We start from the raw sequence: 17,054 nt of genomic DNA on the forward strand, positions 1-17,054 counted from the left end.
CTCCTCTTTCCAGAAAGCACTGGGATTGCCCCTCCCTAAAATCACTGACCGGGTCAGACTTCGTGTGCATATCTATTTTTGAGCATACTGTGTCACAAAGCAGGCTGTCTGCACTCAGCCCCCTTTCCCCTGCTGCAGGAGCAAAATGCTCCTTCCCGAGCTACTCTGCAGTGTCAGGAGTCCAGTCCCGTGGGGAGATGGGAGATGCGGAAAGATGAATGTTAGATGGACCGTGCTTTTTCTTCATGGGTATGAGGGCGTGAATAGTGCAGCCCTGACGGAGCCTAAAAGTAATAGGTGATTTCCCTTGTCTGGGAAAAATGATCCATCTGAAACTACTCTCTCGGGTGCTGCAGTGTCCAGCCAAGACTCCATAAGAGCTGGAGAAAGAAGGTGGGAAATCTGGCCTGTCAATCTGGCAGAGGGTTGAGAGTGAATTTTCTGTAGGGATGTTCCCTGTGGTGAAATCCCCCAGTATCTGGAATGCTGCTGGCGTGAGAGAACCTACGTTGCCTCTAGCGTACTGGGAGATTGAGCAGGAGCAAAGTGGGGACGGCTAAATCTTGTATTTCATCTAGCTCTCGAACAGTGTGGTATTCTGCCTATAGACGTCCCGTTCAGTGAGAAGAGGATCCTTTTATATGGGTACAGCTAGGTAGGGTGGGTCTTCCTGTACTTTGTACTATAGAACAGCCCCTAGGGTTCATTCACTAGGGTTAGATAGATTAAGGCGTGTGGATGTGGTAGCGCTGATTTGTATAACGTCCATCACCGTTTTGTGTGTATTGAGCTATGAATAGTTTTTGTGTAAGAAGCCTGGCTGGTTACTGATCTGTCTGCTTCCTTCATATAATCGTCTTGGTTTAGGATGACAACTGCGCCTCCTTTATCCTCTGGTTAGATCCCTCTGGGAGTATAATTCATTGGACGCGCTCTGCTCTGATTTGGAAGACTTAAGCTGCTCCATTTTTTTACTCCAGCTAGAATTTTTTTTTTTTAATTATTGATAGATTTTTTCAAAAGGCCAGTCCTTCATTCCTCGAAAGGGGCTATATTTGGGGATAGAGGAAACTTTGTAAATCATTTTTATTTAGGATACATTCTCCTAACAGTGATGGGGGGATTAAGCCAGTGCTCTTGATGCTTTCTGGGGAGCCTTTCTGCTCCAGAGGTCACAAATTACCTTTAAAATGGTGTGTCCTGCTGAATATTTCTTCTGTTTATCCAGACCCTGCTAAAACCTTTTGTTAACGTTTGTACGTAATTGATTTTACGTAAGTTTCTTTAACTTTCTTTCAGCTGGCAGGAAGGAGCAGAGAAAGCCGCCTACCACAGCAGCAAAATCTGAGAAAGGTAAAATGTAAGGCTTCCCCCCCCCCCCCCCCGTTCGATCTTGGAAACAATTCAAGCTGCTCCGCTGCCTGAGCTGTGTTAAAAATATTTTGCAATGTCAGTGTTTTCCTTTTTCATATTTTTAAATTACAAAAATTGCATCTGAATATTTTTGTTTGTAGCTTCTCAGGCACTGAGCGGTTAATTTCACAGCCCTGTGCAAAACTAGTTTTTCATGATCAGGGGACTGGACTCGATGACCTCTCGAGGTCCCTTCCAGTCCTAGAATCTATGAATCTATGTTCAGAAAACCAGCTTCATTTTGTGTGTTGGGACCGTGCTCTCATTCACTGTTAAATTGAAATTGCAGAAATGCAGGTACCCAGCACTGGAGCAAGTCAACAAAAAGTTTTATTCTCCCCCAGCTCTCACAGTGGTCCTGAGTGAGTGAGATTGAGAAAGAGAGTCTGTGTCCTGGTTAGTTCAAGAGGCAAATTAGGGATCAGGTTACCTGGGTTTCATTCCATATAGATGTTGGTAAGAACCATGGTGGATATTGCCTGAGAACGCTGGTTGGGTTTTGAGTGTGGGTCAGCTCAGACGTAAAGCTCCAAACAACCATTCTATAATTCCTGCCTCTGTCGTTCATGCTGGGTGGCCATGGGCAAGCTGCCCCCCCCCCACTCTGTGCCTCAGTTTCCCCATTTTACATCTGTAAAATGGGCACAGTGATGTTGACCTCCTTTGTAAAATGCTTTGAGATTTGCTGATGGAAAGGTGTACAGAAGAGGTAGGTATTATTATTAACTAAATGTTTGTAAAGTGCCTCGAAATCCTTAGATAAAAGTGCAGTTTTATGTAACTTCCTTCCCAACCCCTCTGATCCCCTGCACTGTGCCTGTCCCTTGCGTCAGGATTCTCCTCTGCAGAATCGTTACTCTGTCGCCTCGATTCACTGGTGTTTGTTTCTAGCTAGCCCCTCCCCTTGTAAATCAAGATCCTCCCCACACTGTGACCTCGTAGGGGGATGGTCAGTACTAGTCATCCCCTAGCTGGTAAGTAACAATCGGAGCAACTTGTGAATGTTGACTCCGTGGGTGTGCCGCATGTCGAATAGCAGGTTGATCCATTCAATAAACGTTGGCAGCACTTTGCAAAGCAACCCGTGCCTCCACCCTGCTGTTACATGTGTGTCTGCGAATTTCAGGTGAGCCCGCGAAGTCTGGAGACAGAAGTGGTTACAGCAGCCCTGGCTCACCTGGGACCCCCGGTAGCCGTTCCCGCACGCCCTCCCTGCCAACTCCCCCGAACAGGGAGCCCAAGAAGGTGGCAGTGGTTCGCACGCCACCGAAATCCCCTGCTTCTGCCAAGAGCCGCCTGCAGACGTCTACCGCCCCCATGCCTGATCTGAAAAACGTCAGGTCCAAGATTGGTTCCACTGAAAACCTGAAGCACCAGCCAGGAGGTGGAAAGGTAAACCCTAAATCTGTTTTCCATGTGGATGTCAGGCAGATATTGCATGGAGTTTTGGCTGACAGTGGAGGGCGCTCTCTTGATTTAGAATAGAAGAGCCGCTTGCGGCCTCTCACGTTGAAGCAGCAGCAGTGGAGAACAGGAGCTTGCCTAAATTCCAGCCAGGATCTAGCTTAGAATCTCATCAAGGGAATTGGGTGGTTATGCTGAAATTGCTGGCCTGGCTTAGTGAGCCAAGGGAGGGGGCGTGGGCTGCGGACCCTGGGCTCCAGTCCAAGCCGCAGCCTCAAAGCGCTGTCTGCACAGACAGCTTAGAGCACTAGCGCGAGCCCTGCTAGCCGGGCTGGGAGGCTCGCTGCTGCGGGCTGGGTAGCTGCACCCTTAGGCACTTTTCTCACTCAATATATTGATCAAGCAATTTGTCCCTGGAGCCACCCAGGTTACCGTCTGATCTGGGAAGGGAAGGCTCACAAGCTCGGAATCAAGTCTTATGTGACTTTCTCTCCAGTCATGTGCATGAAAATCGTTTCCTGCTATCTTGTCTCATTCTGAAGGTTCTGCTGCACTTTCCTTTAGGGACCAGGGGAAGCTAAGATGCTATCGAATAATGGGTAATACCTGTTTTTAATGCTTGTGGACGCTTTCTGGTGCGTTCACTTTTATGGGGTTTTGCAGTTGCCAGGGACACACAGACTTTAGGAGCAGTACATCAGCTAGAGGTTCCCTTGAGGTCTCTCCAGACTGTATTCTCAGTATCCCCTGCCACCATCATGCCAACCTCCCGCATGACACAAACTACTTCATAAGCCTCCAACCCCAGGGCCAAATTCTACCTTCAACCTTTGCATCTCGCTTCCACCACAGAATCATAGAATATTAGGTTGGAAGAGACCTCAGGAGGTCATCTAGTCCAACCCCCTGCTCAAAGCAGGACCGACCCCAACTAAATCATCCCAGCCAGGGCTTTGTTAAGTCGGGCCTTAAAAACCTCTAAGGATGGAGATTCTACCACCTCCCTAGGGAACCCATTCCAGTGCTTCACCACCCTCCTAGTGAAATAGTTTCCTAGTATCCAGCCTAGACCTCCCCCACTGCAACTTGAGACCATTGCTTCTTGTTCTGTCATCTGCCACCACCAAGAACAGCCGAGCTCCATCCTCTTTGGAACCCCCCTTCAGGTAGTTGAAGGCTGCTATCAAATCCCCCCTCACTCTTCTCTTCTGCAGACTAAATAACCCCAGTTCCCTCAACCTCTCCTCTTAAGTCATGTGCCTCAGCCTCCTAATCATTTTTGTTGCCCTCTGCTGGACTCTCCAATTTGCAAATATCCCTTCTGTAGTGGGGGGACCAAAACTGGACGCAATACTCCAGGTGTGGCCTCACCAGTGCCGAATAGAGGGGAATAATCACTTCCCTCGATCTGCTAGGAATGCTCCTACTAACACAGCCCAATATGCCGTTGGCCTTCTTGGCAACGAGGGCTCAGTGGGAGCTGGGTGTGCATCAGAGGGCAGAGTTTAGACTTGTGTCTGGAGCGGTAAAACAGCTGATGATGGAACAGTGAAGGGGAGCAGTGGGAGGGAGTGCTAGCGTAAATGTCCGAGCGAAGTAGTTGATGGAAATACAAGTAATTAAAACAAAGATGATGATCCTTCCCAGCTGCATGGTTCCTTTTATGGACCTCGCTGTATCCAGTTTAGAAGGAGAACCCCACAACGATGGGTGCTGTGTAGGTGTGCAGGGGGAAGGGATGTATTAAGTCTGGGCTGGCAGTCAAACTAAAAATGGTTCTTTTAAATAACCTGTTGAAAACAGAAAACAATCGTTGACCCTCAGATAGAATTGTCTTTAGGAACCAGTTGGCAAAGGAGTTTGTCCTCTTCTGAGGGGTCTTGTTTTCACTCTAATTCCAGGCCACCTCCCTCCCGTGTACTTAGATTTCTTCCCATTGCTCTCAGCCTGTTGGATTGGGGTACTGATCCGTCCTAGGCAGATGACTGAGGGACTAGACACCACTGTACATCTCATCAACATAGGGCAGTCAAGAATCATAGACTATCAGGGTTGGAAGGGACCTCAGGAGGTCATCTAGTCCAACCCCCTGCTCAAAGCAGGACCAATCCCCAGACAGATTTTTGCCCCAGATCCCTAAATGGCCCCCTGAAGGATTGAACTCACAACCCTGGGTTTAGCACGCTAATGCTCAAACCACTGAGCTATCCCTTCTCCCCACTTCCGAGGGGTGAATGCACACTGGAGGGCACTGCTGGCCAAAACCAGACTTGCTCCGTGTCTAACAGACAGTAGGTCCAATTGCAAGAGTTTGCATTTCTCTGAAGGATGCAGTGCCATGTACCTCGTGTACTGTCCTCAGCGGTTGGGAGCCATTTTGTGTGACCATATAGGAGATTTGCTGAGTGACTGGGTAAATGTGTGACATCAGCATTTAGATACGACATTAGTATGTCACCTGAGTGGCTTTTTGCAGTATTTTAGGTAGTATTTTTTTTAAAAGGAGCATTCTTTGCTGTAGCTGGCAATTATCAATTAAATGGTCACGTTCTACTTTTTTATTACAATGTATTAAGTGGCTTTTGGAGTCAGTGCTGGTTTGTGATGCCATCTAAAATTGCAGCCCTCCTTGACGATACCATTGATACCAACCATTCAGAGCAGAGCTGATGCACCACACTAGAGAAGTTTCCCCGTTCTTCCAACTGTACAAACCTTTCCCGCTGGCTTCTGGCATGAACAGCCGCATTCCAGCCGTCTGCATTAGGACATGCAATATACTGGAACTGGCGGACTTCAAAATTGCAATAATCCAGTGGTTTCAAAAATGAAAAGTCAATTTATAGTAAATGGATTAAACTCTATGCTTGTTTTAATAAGCCATTTCCTCTTTGAAGTCAGTTATCTAACCCTCCACCATCATCCTAACGAATGAACTTCTGTTTCCTTTTTTATAATAAGAATAAGAACAGCTGAACTTCAAGATGGTTTCCGCTATGTGTGGGGGAAATGGGTGTGTTCCTTTTGGGATCTTACTGTTATTAAGTATACTTGGCTTTTATGATACCCTTAGTAGGATAAACGTAGCTACAGTGTCAGGAACAAATTGAAGAAGTTTGAGCTTTTGAAAGGCAGCATAATCTAGTGGATGGAGCCCAGGGCTGGGAGTCAGAAGTGGATAAGGTGTTTATTGACTGCTAAATGTTCCAGGTATTTCCCTTCATCCCTTGATTTCAGTGGAATGTTAATGGATAACAACAGCCCAGTGCATTTGGAGGAAAGGCAGACAGCAGAAGGTTAAGGAAAAACAAATGTCAAGGGAGAGACAGCAACATCGAATTGAATTGGTTGTGTCAGACATGTTCCGTGTTCGTTGGACTGTCTGTGCAAGTGCACTGCTGCAGCGTCACTTAATGACATGCTGTTGTTTTAAAAACCCATCCAAACGGATTTGTTTCCAGATTTGCAGAATGACTAATCATGCGAAGGCTAAAAAAAAGATTCCCATGGGAGACTTCATCAGCCCCCAGTTTCTACATCCCCATCATCAGCCCTTTAAAAATGAAATGTAGAAAGGAGCTCTGGTAACAGCAATAACCGGCTACAGCAGGCCAGAAGCTTTGCTGAAGTGTGCATCTGCCGCGTGACCAAGGAACAGAGAACGCAGTCCACCTGCGTTTGTGTGGATTTGTAACTCTCGCTCAGGCAATGGAGTTAGTGAAGTGGGGATTTCTTCTGCTCTTAGCACGGTTATGTTGCTAAACAATAACTTTCTCATAAAGTAAACTTAGCGGTTGTCTGCACGCAAAGTCGTACTGGCATTCTTAAAGCAGAACTCCTCCTCTAGCGTGGATGCAGTTATACCGGTATAAAGGTGCTTATAGATTCATAGATTTCAAAGCCAGAAAATACCATTCGATCATCTAGTTTGACCTTCTTATGGGGAGGGGAATAAACTGTAGTGGCATAAGGTGCCTTTATCCCAGTATAACTGTATCCACACCGGGGGCTGGACCGGTATAACCATAGCGGTAAAAACTCACATCCCAAATTAAAATGGTTATGCTGGCACTAAATCTGTCTGTAGGTAGGTCTCAGTTAGTGACAGGCCAGGCACTCTGAGCATAACAGTATGTAAGTCACCGGTAGATTTCTAGTTTGTGTACGTGTGTATTTAGAAACAGTGTATAGCTGTAGATATGAAATACAGAGGCAAATCCTTTAGCGGAGCTGTGCTGCCCATTTTATCTAGAATTTAAGACCTTATAAAGTGCAAAGACTTTGGTCTCCATTCCTTTATAGCTCTTTCTGGCTCAGATGTTTGAATCCCTCTGAATCCGTGTGTGGGGTTTGACCGTATTTCCATATTTCTGGTTTGTGCTCTTCTTAGCTGGCTGTGTCTGCCCCTTCTGTTCTCAGTCACTCGGCTCTGAGTGAAAGTGAGTCCGCTCTGCCACAGCTTCTCCAATCTGGCGGTGTTTGGATCAGGGCGGCTGGGGGGTGGCTTCAGGCTCATCTCTCCTCTAACCCCACCAGATTAGAGCAGGGGAACGTATGCCGAGCCAGCCGAGTTTTCATTTTCCTCACTTGGAATTCCAGAGCGCTTTCCGACCCACTTACTGCTTGGCATGATTCCCTCTGAATGTGCTGAAGGAAACTTGGACAGCTGTTTTTTTTGCGTGTTTTTCTAGCTTGTAAACTGGGGCTACCTATGCGGGAGACAAGCAATTTTTATCTGAGCTCTAGCCAGGCGCTGCTCACCTCTGCTGGCCTCTGTAGAACCAGTAACTTGAGTAGACAAAGCAGCATCGAACCAGCCTATTGGCCTTGCTCTCTGTACTGGGTGATGCTCTGCGTTCTTTAACCCAAACCACATTTGGGTGGTTTAACACAGAGTTGATCTTTGAATGGTGGTGGTGTTACTCATGCTCTTTTCTGGCTGTCGAAGGTGCAGATAATGAATAAGAAGCTGGATCTTAGCAACGTTCAGTCCAAGTGTGGCTCAAAGGATAATATCAAACACAGCCCAGGAGGAGGCAGTGTGAGTACTTTCACACGTTCGTGCACTATAACAAACCTTCTTAATAGTGGCGTGATTGTGTACACTAAACCTCCAATGCTATCTTCAGCGTTCGGATAGCTATTGGTGATGCGCAATAAATTAACCCATTAACATGGTTAGATTAAACTCTATCCAGTCCTGTACATGCATCGTGTGAACTGATTTAATTGAAAATCCTTCAAGAAGAAACAGTGTTCCATAGGAAAATATCCTGTTAACCCAGAGGTTTCTAGCTACCTGGAAGTATAAGTGCCTTATTGTCTGCAGAATGGAATGACTGTACCAGACAGAAGATTAGGTGGATACTAACGCTGTCCGTGTGCCAGTCATTGCTGTGGACGGTAGCTTAGGAAGCGCGGGCAAACTGAGGTCCCCAAGTTCTGTAAAGTGCCATCTACAGTTGCAACACCCTATAAAACACGTGAAAGACCCAGTCACTGCCCGAGAGCTACGTTCAATCTCAGGCAGTGGATGATACATGGGTGCCAGGGTCCTTTTAAAGATCCTGCATCTACTTGTTAATGACAGCGTCTCTGGCATGCTTTAGGCAGTGGCCTGAGAGGACTGATCAGAGTATTGCTGGACTCGCTGATATTCTCCAATTTAAGCTGTTAGCTTAAATGGGGGGGGCACCCTTATAGTGACACTAGCAGCTTGGTAGGGGCCCACTCAGAGTTACATACAGTTTGCAAATACATGCCCAGCCCAAACGTTTTACCTGTACTCGTATGGTCCAGGAAAGAGGAACAAAAACTGCGTGTTGAGTGAGTTCACTAGCCGTTAAATCTGTAGGTGATCAGCTGTGTCCTCACACTGCAGTTGGAGGCAGGCTGCCCGTGTGATGCGTGTTATGGCTCGGCGAGCCATGCTTTGGGCACTATTGTCTATAAATTAAATCCGGTTTCTATCTTCCCGTTTGAACACACGTGGCCAGATTGAGCTCCCAGTTACACTGCTGAAAATCTGGAGTAACTTAATGGATTTACACCATGTCTCTGAGGGCGCAATGTGGCTCCAGGGGAATAAGGCCAGGAGAGAATGTGACAGGGCCAAGGGAAAGACTGTCACAGAAATAGTCAACAGCAGTCCAGTCTCTGAGATGGGTGTACACAGTGCTGTCTCTGACCAGCATATGGGAGCTGTCTTATGCTTAGTGATCTACCAAATTCATGGTCCATTTAGGTCAATTTCACAGTCATGGGATTTAAAAAAAATCATAAATTCCATGATTTTGGGTATTTAAGTCTGAAATGTCATGGTGTTGTAACTGTAGGGGTCCTGACCCAAAAGGGAATTGTGGGGAGGTCACAAGGTTATTGTAGGGGGGGGCTACCCGTACTGCTCTGCCGCTGCTGGCGGTGGCGCTGCCTTCAGAGCTGGGCAGCTGGAGAGCGGCGGCTGCTGGCCGGGAGCCCAGCTCTGAGGTCAGAGCCGTGGCCAGCAGCAGTGCAGAAGTCAGGATGGCAGGGTATGGTATTGGCACCCTTACTTCTGCACTGCTGCCTGCAGTCCTGGGTCCTCAGTCCGCAGCCGCCACTCTCCGGCCGCCCAGTTCTGAAGGCAGCAGCGCAGAAGTCAGGGTGACATGGTAGGGTATTGCCACACTTATTTCCACGCTGCTGCTGGCTGCCACACTGCCTTCAGAGCTGGGCGCCCGGCCAACAGCTGCTGCTCTCCAGCCATCCAGCTCGAAAGGCAGCACAGAAATAAGGGTGGTAATACCATGACCCCCCTAAAATAACCTTGCGACTTCCCTGCAACTCCCTTTTGGGTCAGGACCCCCAATTTGAAAAACGCTGGTCTCTCCCGTGAAATCTGTATAGTACAGGGTTAAAAGCACACAAATAACTAGATTTCACGGGGGGAGACCAGATTTCACGGTCCGTGTCGCATTTTTCATGGCTGTGAATTTGGTAGGACCCCACTTATGCTTATCAGCAGCCTCAGACCTTTTCAAACCAATTGACTTCCTTTTGTTTTCTCCTCTCTGTGGCTCCCTTCCCTCCCCCAGGGGCTGGGCTGGCAGAAGGACCTGGCCTCGGGGTGGGGGGCTTTCTCCGCATAGGGCCCCACCCTGTCTGATTTTTCCCTAGTTTACATGGTGCTGCTGTGTGTACTTTGTGAGAGGCCAGCAGTCTCTGCTCTTGCCACTGATTCGCTCTAGTATAGGCAATTGAATTCATGTTTCTTGCCAGTAAGAACTCAGTTAGTTAATGGGAAATGAGCTGTTGCTATAGCAACATTCATCTTTTTTTTGGTAACCATTGGGCACAGACACTCTACGGTGTCATCTGATAATCCAGTGGGACCTCCTTTTTCTGCTCCACCAGAGAGACGCATTAGGTGAGGGGTGGTCTGAGCATTGCACTGGGAACCAGGTACTTCTGAGAGCTAATCTGGGCTCTGGCATGGATCTCCTCCGGCAGCTTGCTTTTTGCCTCTGTATCCTCCTCTCTGAAATAGGGTTGACTTTTCTCTGCCTCCAGGGGGATCGTGAGGGTTTTAGTTGATTAATGTCTGTAAAAGGGTTGGAGAGAAGGGCAGAGAATTTCTATTTATTATTTGTAAACTGCTTTGAAGATGGAAGGCGCTGTAGGCCCTAGAGCTCAAATATGTTTGATTCAAGCTTTGTATTCTTTTATTGGTGCCTACTTAATTTAAATGAAAGGTGTTGAAGACTTCCTGGGATGTGTGGGGGAGCTGTGGATACAGAGAGCAGCAGCTGCTCGGGTTCTTTGAGTCATCCTTTTCTTGCCTCTTGTGTGGATTGCAAGAGCAATTTCCCAGTGTCTGTCTCCATTCCCAGCTCTCTCCTCTGTGACGCCAAATTCTAGGATTCTCTTTCTCCAATTTCACTCTCCCTTGCATGTAGAATGTGTGCTCTGGTGTCCACAAGCAAGAACCACATCAAAATAAAGGAAGGCCTGTTATCACTATGGTATTACTATCAGATATTTGTCTTTTAAAGTAATTCTCAGGGATATGGGGATGTTTTTTCCCTTCTGTTTTCTGCTCATGTCGTCACTGGTGTGTGTGTGTTTGTTTGTATGTATCCCAGGCCTTTCTAAAATATGATCTGTCATCAGATTGTTCAGTGTGTTCTTTCTTACAACTACAAACCCAGATTTACTTTAACTGTCCCTGTTGTGTGTATTGCAAAACTACTGTCTTGTTTAACCAGTTTAAATGTTTCCAAAGGCTGTTACCCGCATGTCCAAAAAAAAAAAAAAAATTCTAGGCGCCCAGTGTCATGTGATGAGAAATCTTTGAACTTGTTGGTTTAAATGGCACCGTTTAAGGGAAATGATGAGATGTACACATTCAGACATGCTAAAAAATTTAAATACATTGTAAGTAATATGGTATAATGTGGTTTTGTGTATTAAAAATTATCGCTTTGCGACTCGTGTTTTTTAAAGAAAAACTTGAATTCCATTACAACATTTTTTCAGAAACACATATTTCAGTCACTTATTCTATACACATTGATCATTTCTGTTCTTTCAGTTTTTGTGGACATAAACTTTAAGTTTTACTTCAGAAAAGGTATTTATTTGTTTTAAATTTCTCTTTAGTTTATCTTTTTTTGGATGATCTGAATATGAAACTTAATTAAACAACATTCCACTTTTTTCCTCTCACGTAAGCACTTTAATCTGCCTTTGCTTTCCCCCTCCTGTGGAGAACGGATGATAACCTTGTGCATGCTGAACACGCTGATTTTAGAGAGGCCGCTACACATGGGCTTTAATGATTTCACAGTTTCTGGTGGCAAGTTCTTCTGTAACTGCTAGTGTATTAATCTTATGGGGGTTTAACTCCACTTTGTCTCAAATCCAAATCAGGTCCCAGTGTATTCTGTGCCTTTTTTATCCTCGGTGATGCTAAAATGGGGTGTCCTTTCCCTTTTTCTTTTTGATACGAACAGGTGCAAATTGTTTACAAGCCTGTAGACCTGAGCCATGTGACATCCAAATGTGGTTCCTTGGGCAACATTCATCATAAACCAGGTATTGTCCGACTTTGTAGTGCCTGAGATTTCCAGCGCTTTCTCTGAAGAGCTTGTCACCTCGATTTTAGACGTGCCATGCCAAGTGAGCGCGATAAAGAGCAGAGAGGTGGGGCTGGCTGACGATACAGGGACCAGATAGAAAGTGTGAAAAATCGATATGGGGTGCGAATAATAGGTGCCCTAAGACAAAGCCCCAAATTTATGGACTGTCCCTGTAAAATCAGGACTTCTGGTCACCCTAGCTGAGGAAGAGAGACTTAGAATGGCCAGTGTGGGTACCATTTAACAATCATTATTCTGCTCATCCCCCATCCATCAGCACATCTCGGCGCCCAGATGTGACTGCTGTTAGACAGAGTGCACAATAGATGCTTGACTCCAGAAACCTGGGTTTCGTTCAGCACTTAGCCCCACTCTTTCTCTTCCAGGTGGTGGCCAGGTGGAGGTGAAATCGGAGAAACTGGACTTCAAAGAGAAGGTGCAGTCGAAAATTGGGTCATTAGATAACATCACCCATATCCCTGGAGGAGGGAATAAAAAGGTAAAAAGCTGTACTGTACCGGACGTTCGTGCTGTCCTCTCTCAGGTGGGCATGCGCTCTGTGTATGTGTCGGAGTGAGTATGGGGGCAAACACCGATCAGTGTCTGGACACAGCAGCTACAACCGGGTTTATCCAATTCCTGTTTCATACAAGCTTCCTCTTCTCTGAATGCTGGATGTGTTCTCTGCCACAGCTCCTCCTGATTATCCCCGTTCTTGAAGCCACAACAACATTTTGGGGAAAGAGGGTTGCACTGCAGCTGAAATCAGTCACTGTGCTGCTGTGGTCTGCTTGGAGGTTGCTTTTCAAAAGGTGTAAATCGTCACCCGCTGGAAGTTTCAGGCTCCGATACAAGCACAGGCTTAACTTTAAAGTCAGCTGGACTTCAGCAGGGCTGAAGCATGTACTGAAATGCTGCTCTGTGTCGGGGCCTGATCCGTCCATTCGTCTGACTCATTCGTGCCGCTGAGTAACGGGTTCGGTTTCATGCCGGTGACCTGTCAGCATGGCAACAGCGCGTCGGCAGAGTTGCCTGCCGAGCTCAGGGAAGCGCAGCCCTGCAGGGGAAAGTGGGACACAAATGATCACTCTAGCGCTGTGCAGATAAATACCAGGACATTCATTTTGCCACAGCGAGATGTTCACCGCGTAGCAGAAATTGACAGTTGGCCAATCACTTCCTTTTGGGGATGATCAGGAGGAAACCATGAGAGGTGTGTGGCTTTAATGCAAGTGTGAGTGGTAACTTGCAAACTACAGTCCAACTCGGCCTAACATGTGTGGCTGAAACTTCCTCTCAATAGACGTTCTTCTCCCGTATGCTTTTAAAAGTCCCACGCCTACCCATACTATTAGTGTCTGTGATAACAAGCTACACATTACACACACACTCTGTGCTCAGCCCCGGTTTGTAGACTAAGACAGATCTAAGTATTTGGGGCATTTTGAGCTCTTGGGGCCTTCACTACCAGGGTGGGGTGGAGTGGGTTGCGTTTGTATTCACAGTTCTTTAGCCAATAGGCATTTTAATATAAACAAGACATTTAATTATACATTACATGAATATAGAATTGTAGGACTGGAAGGGACCTCAAGCAATCATCTAGTCCAGTCCCCTGCACTCACGACAGGACTAAGTATTATCTAGTCTAGACCATCCCTGACGGGTGTTTGTCAAAACAAAACAATATGATCAAGTGATTTCTTTTTATTTGATTTCCTAGTTTTTCTGTTCCCTAAATGTCAGTGTAATTGAATGGGCATACGCCCCGGGCTTCCCTATTGTAAGATGTTACAGCTTATAGTTGGATTTGCATCTTACTTGGTTTTTTCAGCCTCCGCTGCAAAGTATGAAGCAGACTGTTGGACTGGGAAGCTGGCATTTCAGGGAAGCAGTCTATTAAAGACTTGACTTTAATTAGAAAAGAGCACGTTTGTTGACATTTCAGAGAGAAGATATTCTCTTGTGGCCTCAAACTTCAGTCTCCCAGCATGGGCTGAACAGCTTGGCTATAAGGCTGCCGCAGTATTTGACATCTGAAAGTCTGGGGTGTGTGTGTGTGTGTGTGTGCGCGCGTATTTAATAATTTAAAACTAAATTAAAAGAACACAAGGAAATCTGGTAAGAATAAATATTTAACACTTGGGGTGGGGTGATTTGAACAGTTAAACCCTTGACTAGGCAAAGTGCTTATGTACAGTCTGATCTTTAAGCACGCGCTAGTTCTGTCAAAGGTTTTGAGACGACTCCTGCTTAAAGTTAAGCACGTGCATAGTGCCCTGCCGAGTCGGGGTGTGACACTGCCAACAAACTCTGTAAAACGTGTTCAGTGTAAAAAAAATATTTTTGCTGTTAGCACATTGTGTGACTACTGCAAATACATTATTTTGATTTATAATTTTATTTATTTATACATTTATTTTTATTTTCATTGTTTAGACATGAATTGAGAACTTGCTTGGACTGTCTGTGTCGATTTTCTTAGTGCTGAATGCCCTGCTGTGCCTTTACCGGTTCCCCACGAGGGGTGATGCGTTGGTGTGTGCACACTCCCATGTGGCTGCATATTGAACCGTGAGATTTAGTCAGTTGAATCATGATCAAACCTCATGAATAGCCAGTAATAACAAATGGCATTTTTAAAGGATCTGGATCTGTGTATACACAGATACCTTTTTTCTTTAAGACCTGCAATAAATTGTTCATTAAAACAAATATACATTGAAGATACTTCATAATTTGCTCTTTGTTTATTAGGTAAAAATTAAAGGCCTGTTTTTAAACACAGCCTATGGCTGAAGACTTGGATGATAGTACTTGAAATGTTCTCACAGCAAAGCGAAAGGCACCAGCATCTGAAATGAGACACCGAATACAGCACAACTGGGTGGATGAATTGGGCAGGAACCAGGCGAGGATGCTGGGTTGGGGGTGATGTTTTGTGGATTCATTAGTCACATTTGGGGACAGTGGGACAAAGTATTCGATTTCTCTGCAGTAGAAGTAGGGGGAAGATTGTTCAACCTTTTTATCAAAAACTTGACGAGATGGAAAGGTTCTGTTCAGTCAGCTCTGTGTTCCAGCACTTGGGTTTTGGATGCATTTTGTAAATGTCTTGAAAAGCTTTCCAGCTGTCAGTCTCTTCCAGCAAATGCACTCGCTTCTCTGACTGAGGAATTACTTGGCTTCCTTACCCTTCTCTCACTGCCATTACACATCGAGCTGTCCTGTGCTGCTCTCTTCCTTGTTCAGCCTGAGCATCTTTTCATTTCTTTTTATCTCCTTGTACAGTCACTGAGCCACAGTTAGAAGCTTTGGAGCGGGGCTTTATTTGGACACGCGATATTCAAAAGCTGCAAATTGACAACACAATTACATGGCTTCTCTAATCCCATGTGGTTGTGTATCGCAGTATTGTCATTTAGCCACAGGCCTCATTCAGTCATGTGATCACGATACTGAAATTCACCCCTTCTGGATACATACATCTAACTCTGGGTTACATCTACAGTGCAAAAAACAAACCTTGGCAGCGAGTCTCCGAGCTCGGGTCAGCTGACTTGGGCTCGCGCTGCAGGGTTCCAAATAGCAATGGAGACATTCCCGCTCGGGCTGGAGTCCGGGCTCTGAGACCCTTCCCCCTTGCTGGGTTCCCGAGCCCGGGCTCCAGCCCGAGCGGGAATGTCGACGCTGCTATTTTTAGCTCCGTAGCACAAGCCTGAGTTAGTTGAGCCGAGCTCGGAGACTCAATGCTGCAGGAATTTTGTTGGTTTGTTTGCAGTGTTCGATCTACCCCCAGAAGACCAAAGGGGGTAACATGCGCTGTACAGGCTCGGCGTAGCCTACAGAGTCTCTCTGGTGTCCAGTGGCCGTTCTCACCCTTTAACCCAGAGCTCCTGGCTGCCAACTCCCAATATGCAATGTGCCCTCTTAATCCAGGGAGGAGCTGCTTGGACCAGGATCGAGGGGGACCTGCATCTCCGTTCAAGGGACAGCAGCAGTTTGGTTCCATTTTAGAGAAATTAGACATGGCCCTGGCCAACTGCCAGTATGGGCCCTGGCTAGAGCAATTTGGGTGCCCGCTGCTTCGTGTGACGGTTTCTCGCCTTCGTGGCTGTTAGCTAGGAGAGGATGGGAACATCAATTGTGTTTTAATTGGTACTTGGCCATGAGAGGTGGGAAAATGGACATTTGGAAAATGAAGCTGCTTCCGTCCCAGAGGTCCTCCCCACAGGAGTGACTCTCCGAAGTTACAGGGCGAGACATCCAGACAGCCTAAAGACTCCCCCAACTAGTCTACATTTGTTTGGTGAGTGCGAGTGTGTCTACACTGCATGTGTACGTGAGCAATCACGTCTCTGGTTGCAGAGTAGACATCCCCTTAGAGACTGCGGGATGTTTTAGGACCACAGGATGGTTCAGGATGCTGATTCTATGTTCAGGTGCGGTAAAACTTTGCAGTGCAGACCAGGCATCGGTGCTGCTGTTACAGCTGTGGCTCCGGTTGCATTTCTCCCTATGAATCTGCTTTGGATCGTCTCTCTGGGCATCTCCTTTCTCATAGCAAATGGGATTTTCCTTTTCCCGCCTAGCTCCACACCTCCTGGCCCTGTCGTTCTTTCTCTCTCTATGGGCTCAGTGAATTTTCCCCCTCTCCTTCGATGCGTTTTGCAGACCTGTTCCTCCCTTCCCATTTCTTTGCTGTCGGTTTGAATTCAGTTCATTTTGTTGCTGACGCCCTTTTGCGCCCCACTGATTTCTCCACCTGTAGAGAGAGAAGGGCAAGGACGATGAGCGCGGTGCACAAAATGGTGTGTCCCAAAGCGCAGGGCCTCAGGCATTGCTCACTGAGCCCGCCATCCCCGAGGAGAGCCCGCTCCCAGACTTGCAGCCAGATGGCGATGCCAGTAAGTAGCCACTCATCAGCTTCCACCGTAGAGCGTGTGCGTCCACAAGAGAGGGGGGTTTGGCTAACGCTAGCCCGGGGCGCGGTGCCGGAGCCTGTCCGTAAATGCTCAGTATCGGCGCGCTCAGCTGGATCGTGTGTGAGTGAGGGTGACAGTCATGTAATGTAGAACCAGCGAAAGTAACTGAACACTGGGTGGGGGCAGGTTCTCTTTA

At 46.7% G+C, this 17,054-nt stretch overlaps 1 protein-coding gene across 13 annotated transcripts in view; it reads left to right on the forward strand.

Annotated features, from left to right (window-relative positions):
• Positions 1-17,054, forward strand: part of MAPT (microtubule associated protein tau) — a 49,093-nt gene that overhangs the window by 24,541 nt on the left and 7,498 nt on the right. For 10 of the 13 annotated variants that reach the window (XM_026654828.1, XM_026654833.1, XM_026654834.1 and 7 more), the window contains 5 exons: positions 1,300-1,353; positions 2,540-2,805; positions 7,766-7,858; positions 11,808-11,889; positions 12,320-12,432. In XM_026654828.1, coding sequence (XP_026510613.1) covers positions 1,300-1,353; positions 2,540-2,805; positions 7,766-7,858; positions 11,808-11,889; positions 12,320-12,432 — 608 coding nt within the window. Of the gene's footprint in view, positions 1-1,299; positions 1,354-2,539; positions 2,806-7,765; positions 7,859-11,807; positions 11,890-12,319; positions 12,433-16,704; positions 16,841-17,054 lie in introns of all 13 variants that reach the window. The other 3 variants (XM_026654832.1, XM_026654837.1, XM_026654830.2) reach the window with 2 other exon arrangements.

The sequence above is a fragment of the Terrapene carolina genome, unplaced genomic scaffold, assembly GCF_002925995.2.
Source record: "Terrapene carolina triunguis isolate 2854851 unplaced genomic scaffold, T_m_triunguis-2.0 Scaffold193, whole genome shotgun sequence".
NCBI classification, from domain to species: domain Eukaryota; kingdom Metazoa; phylum Chordata; order Testudines; family Emydidae; genus Terrapene; species Terrapene triunguis.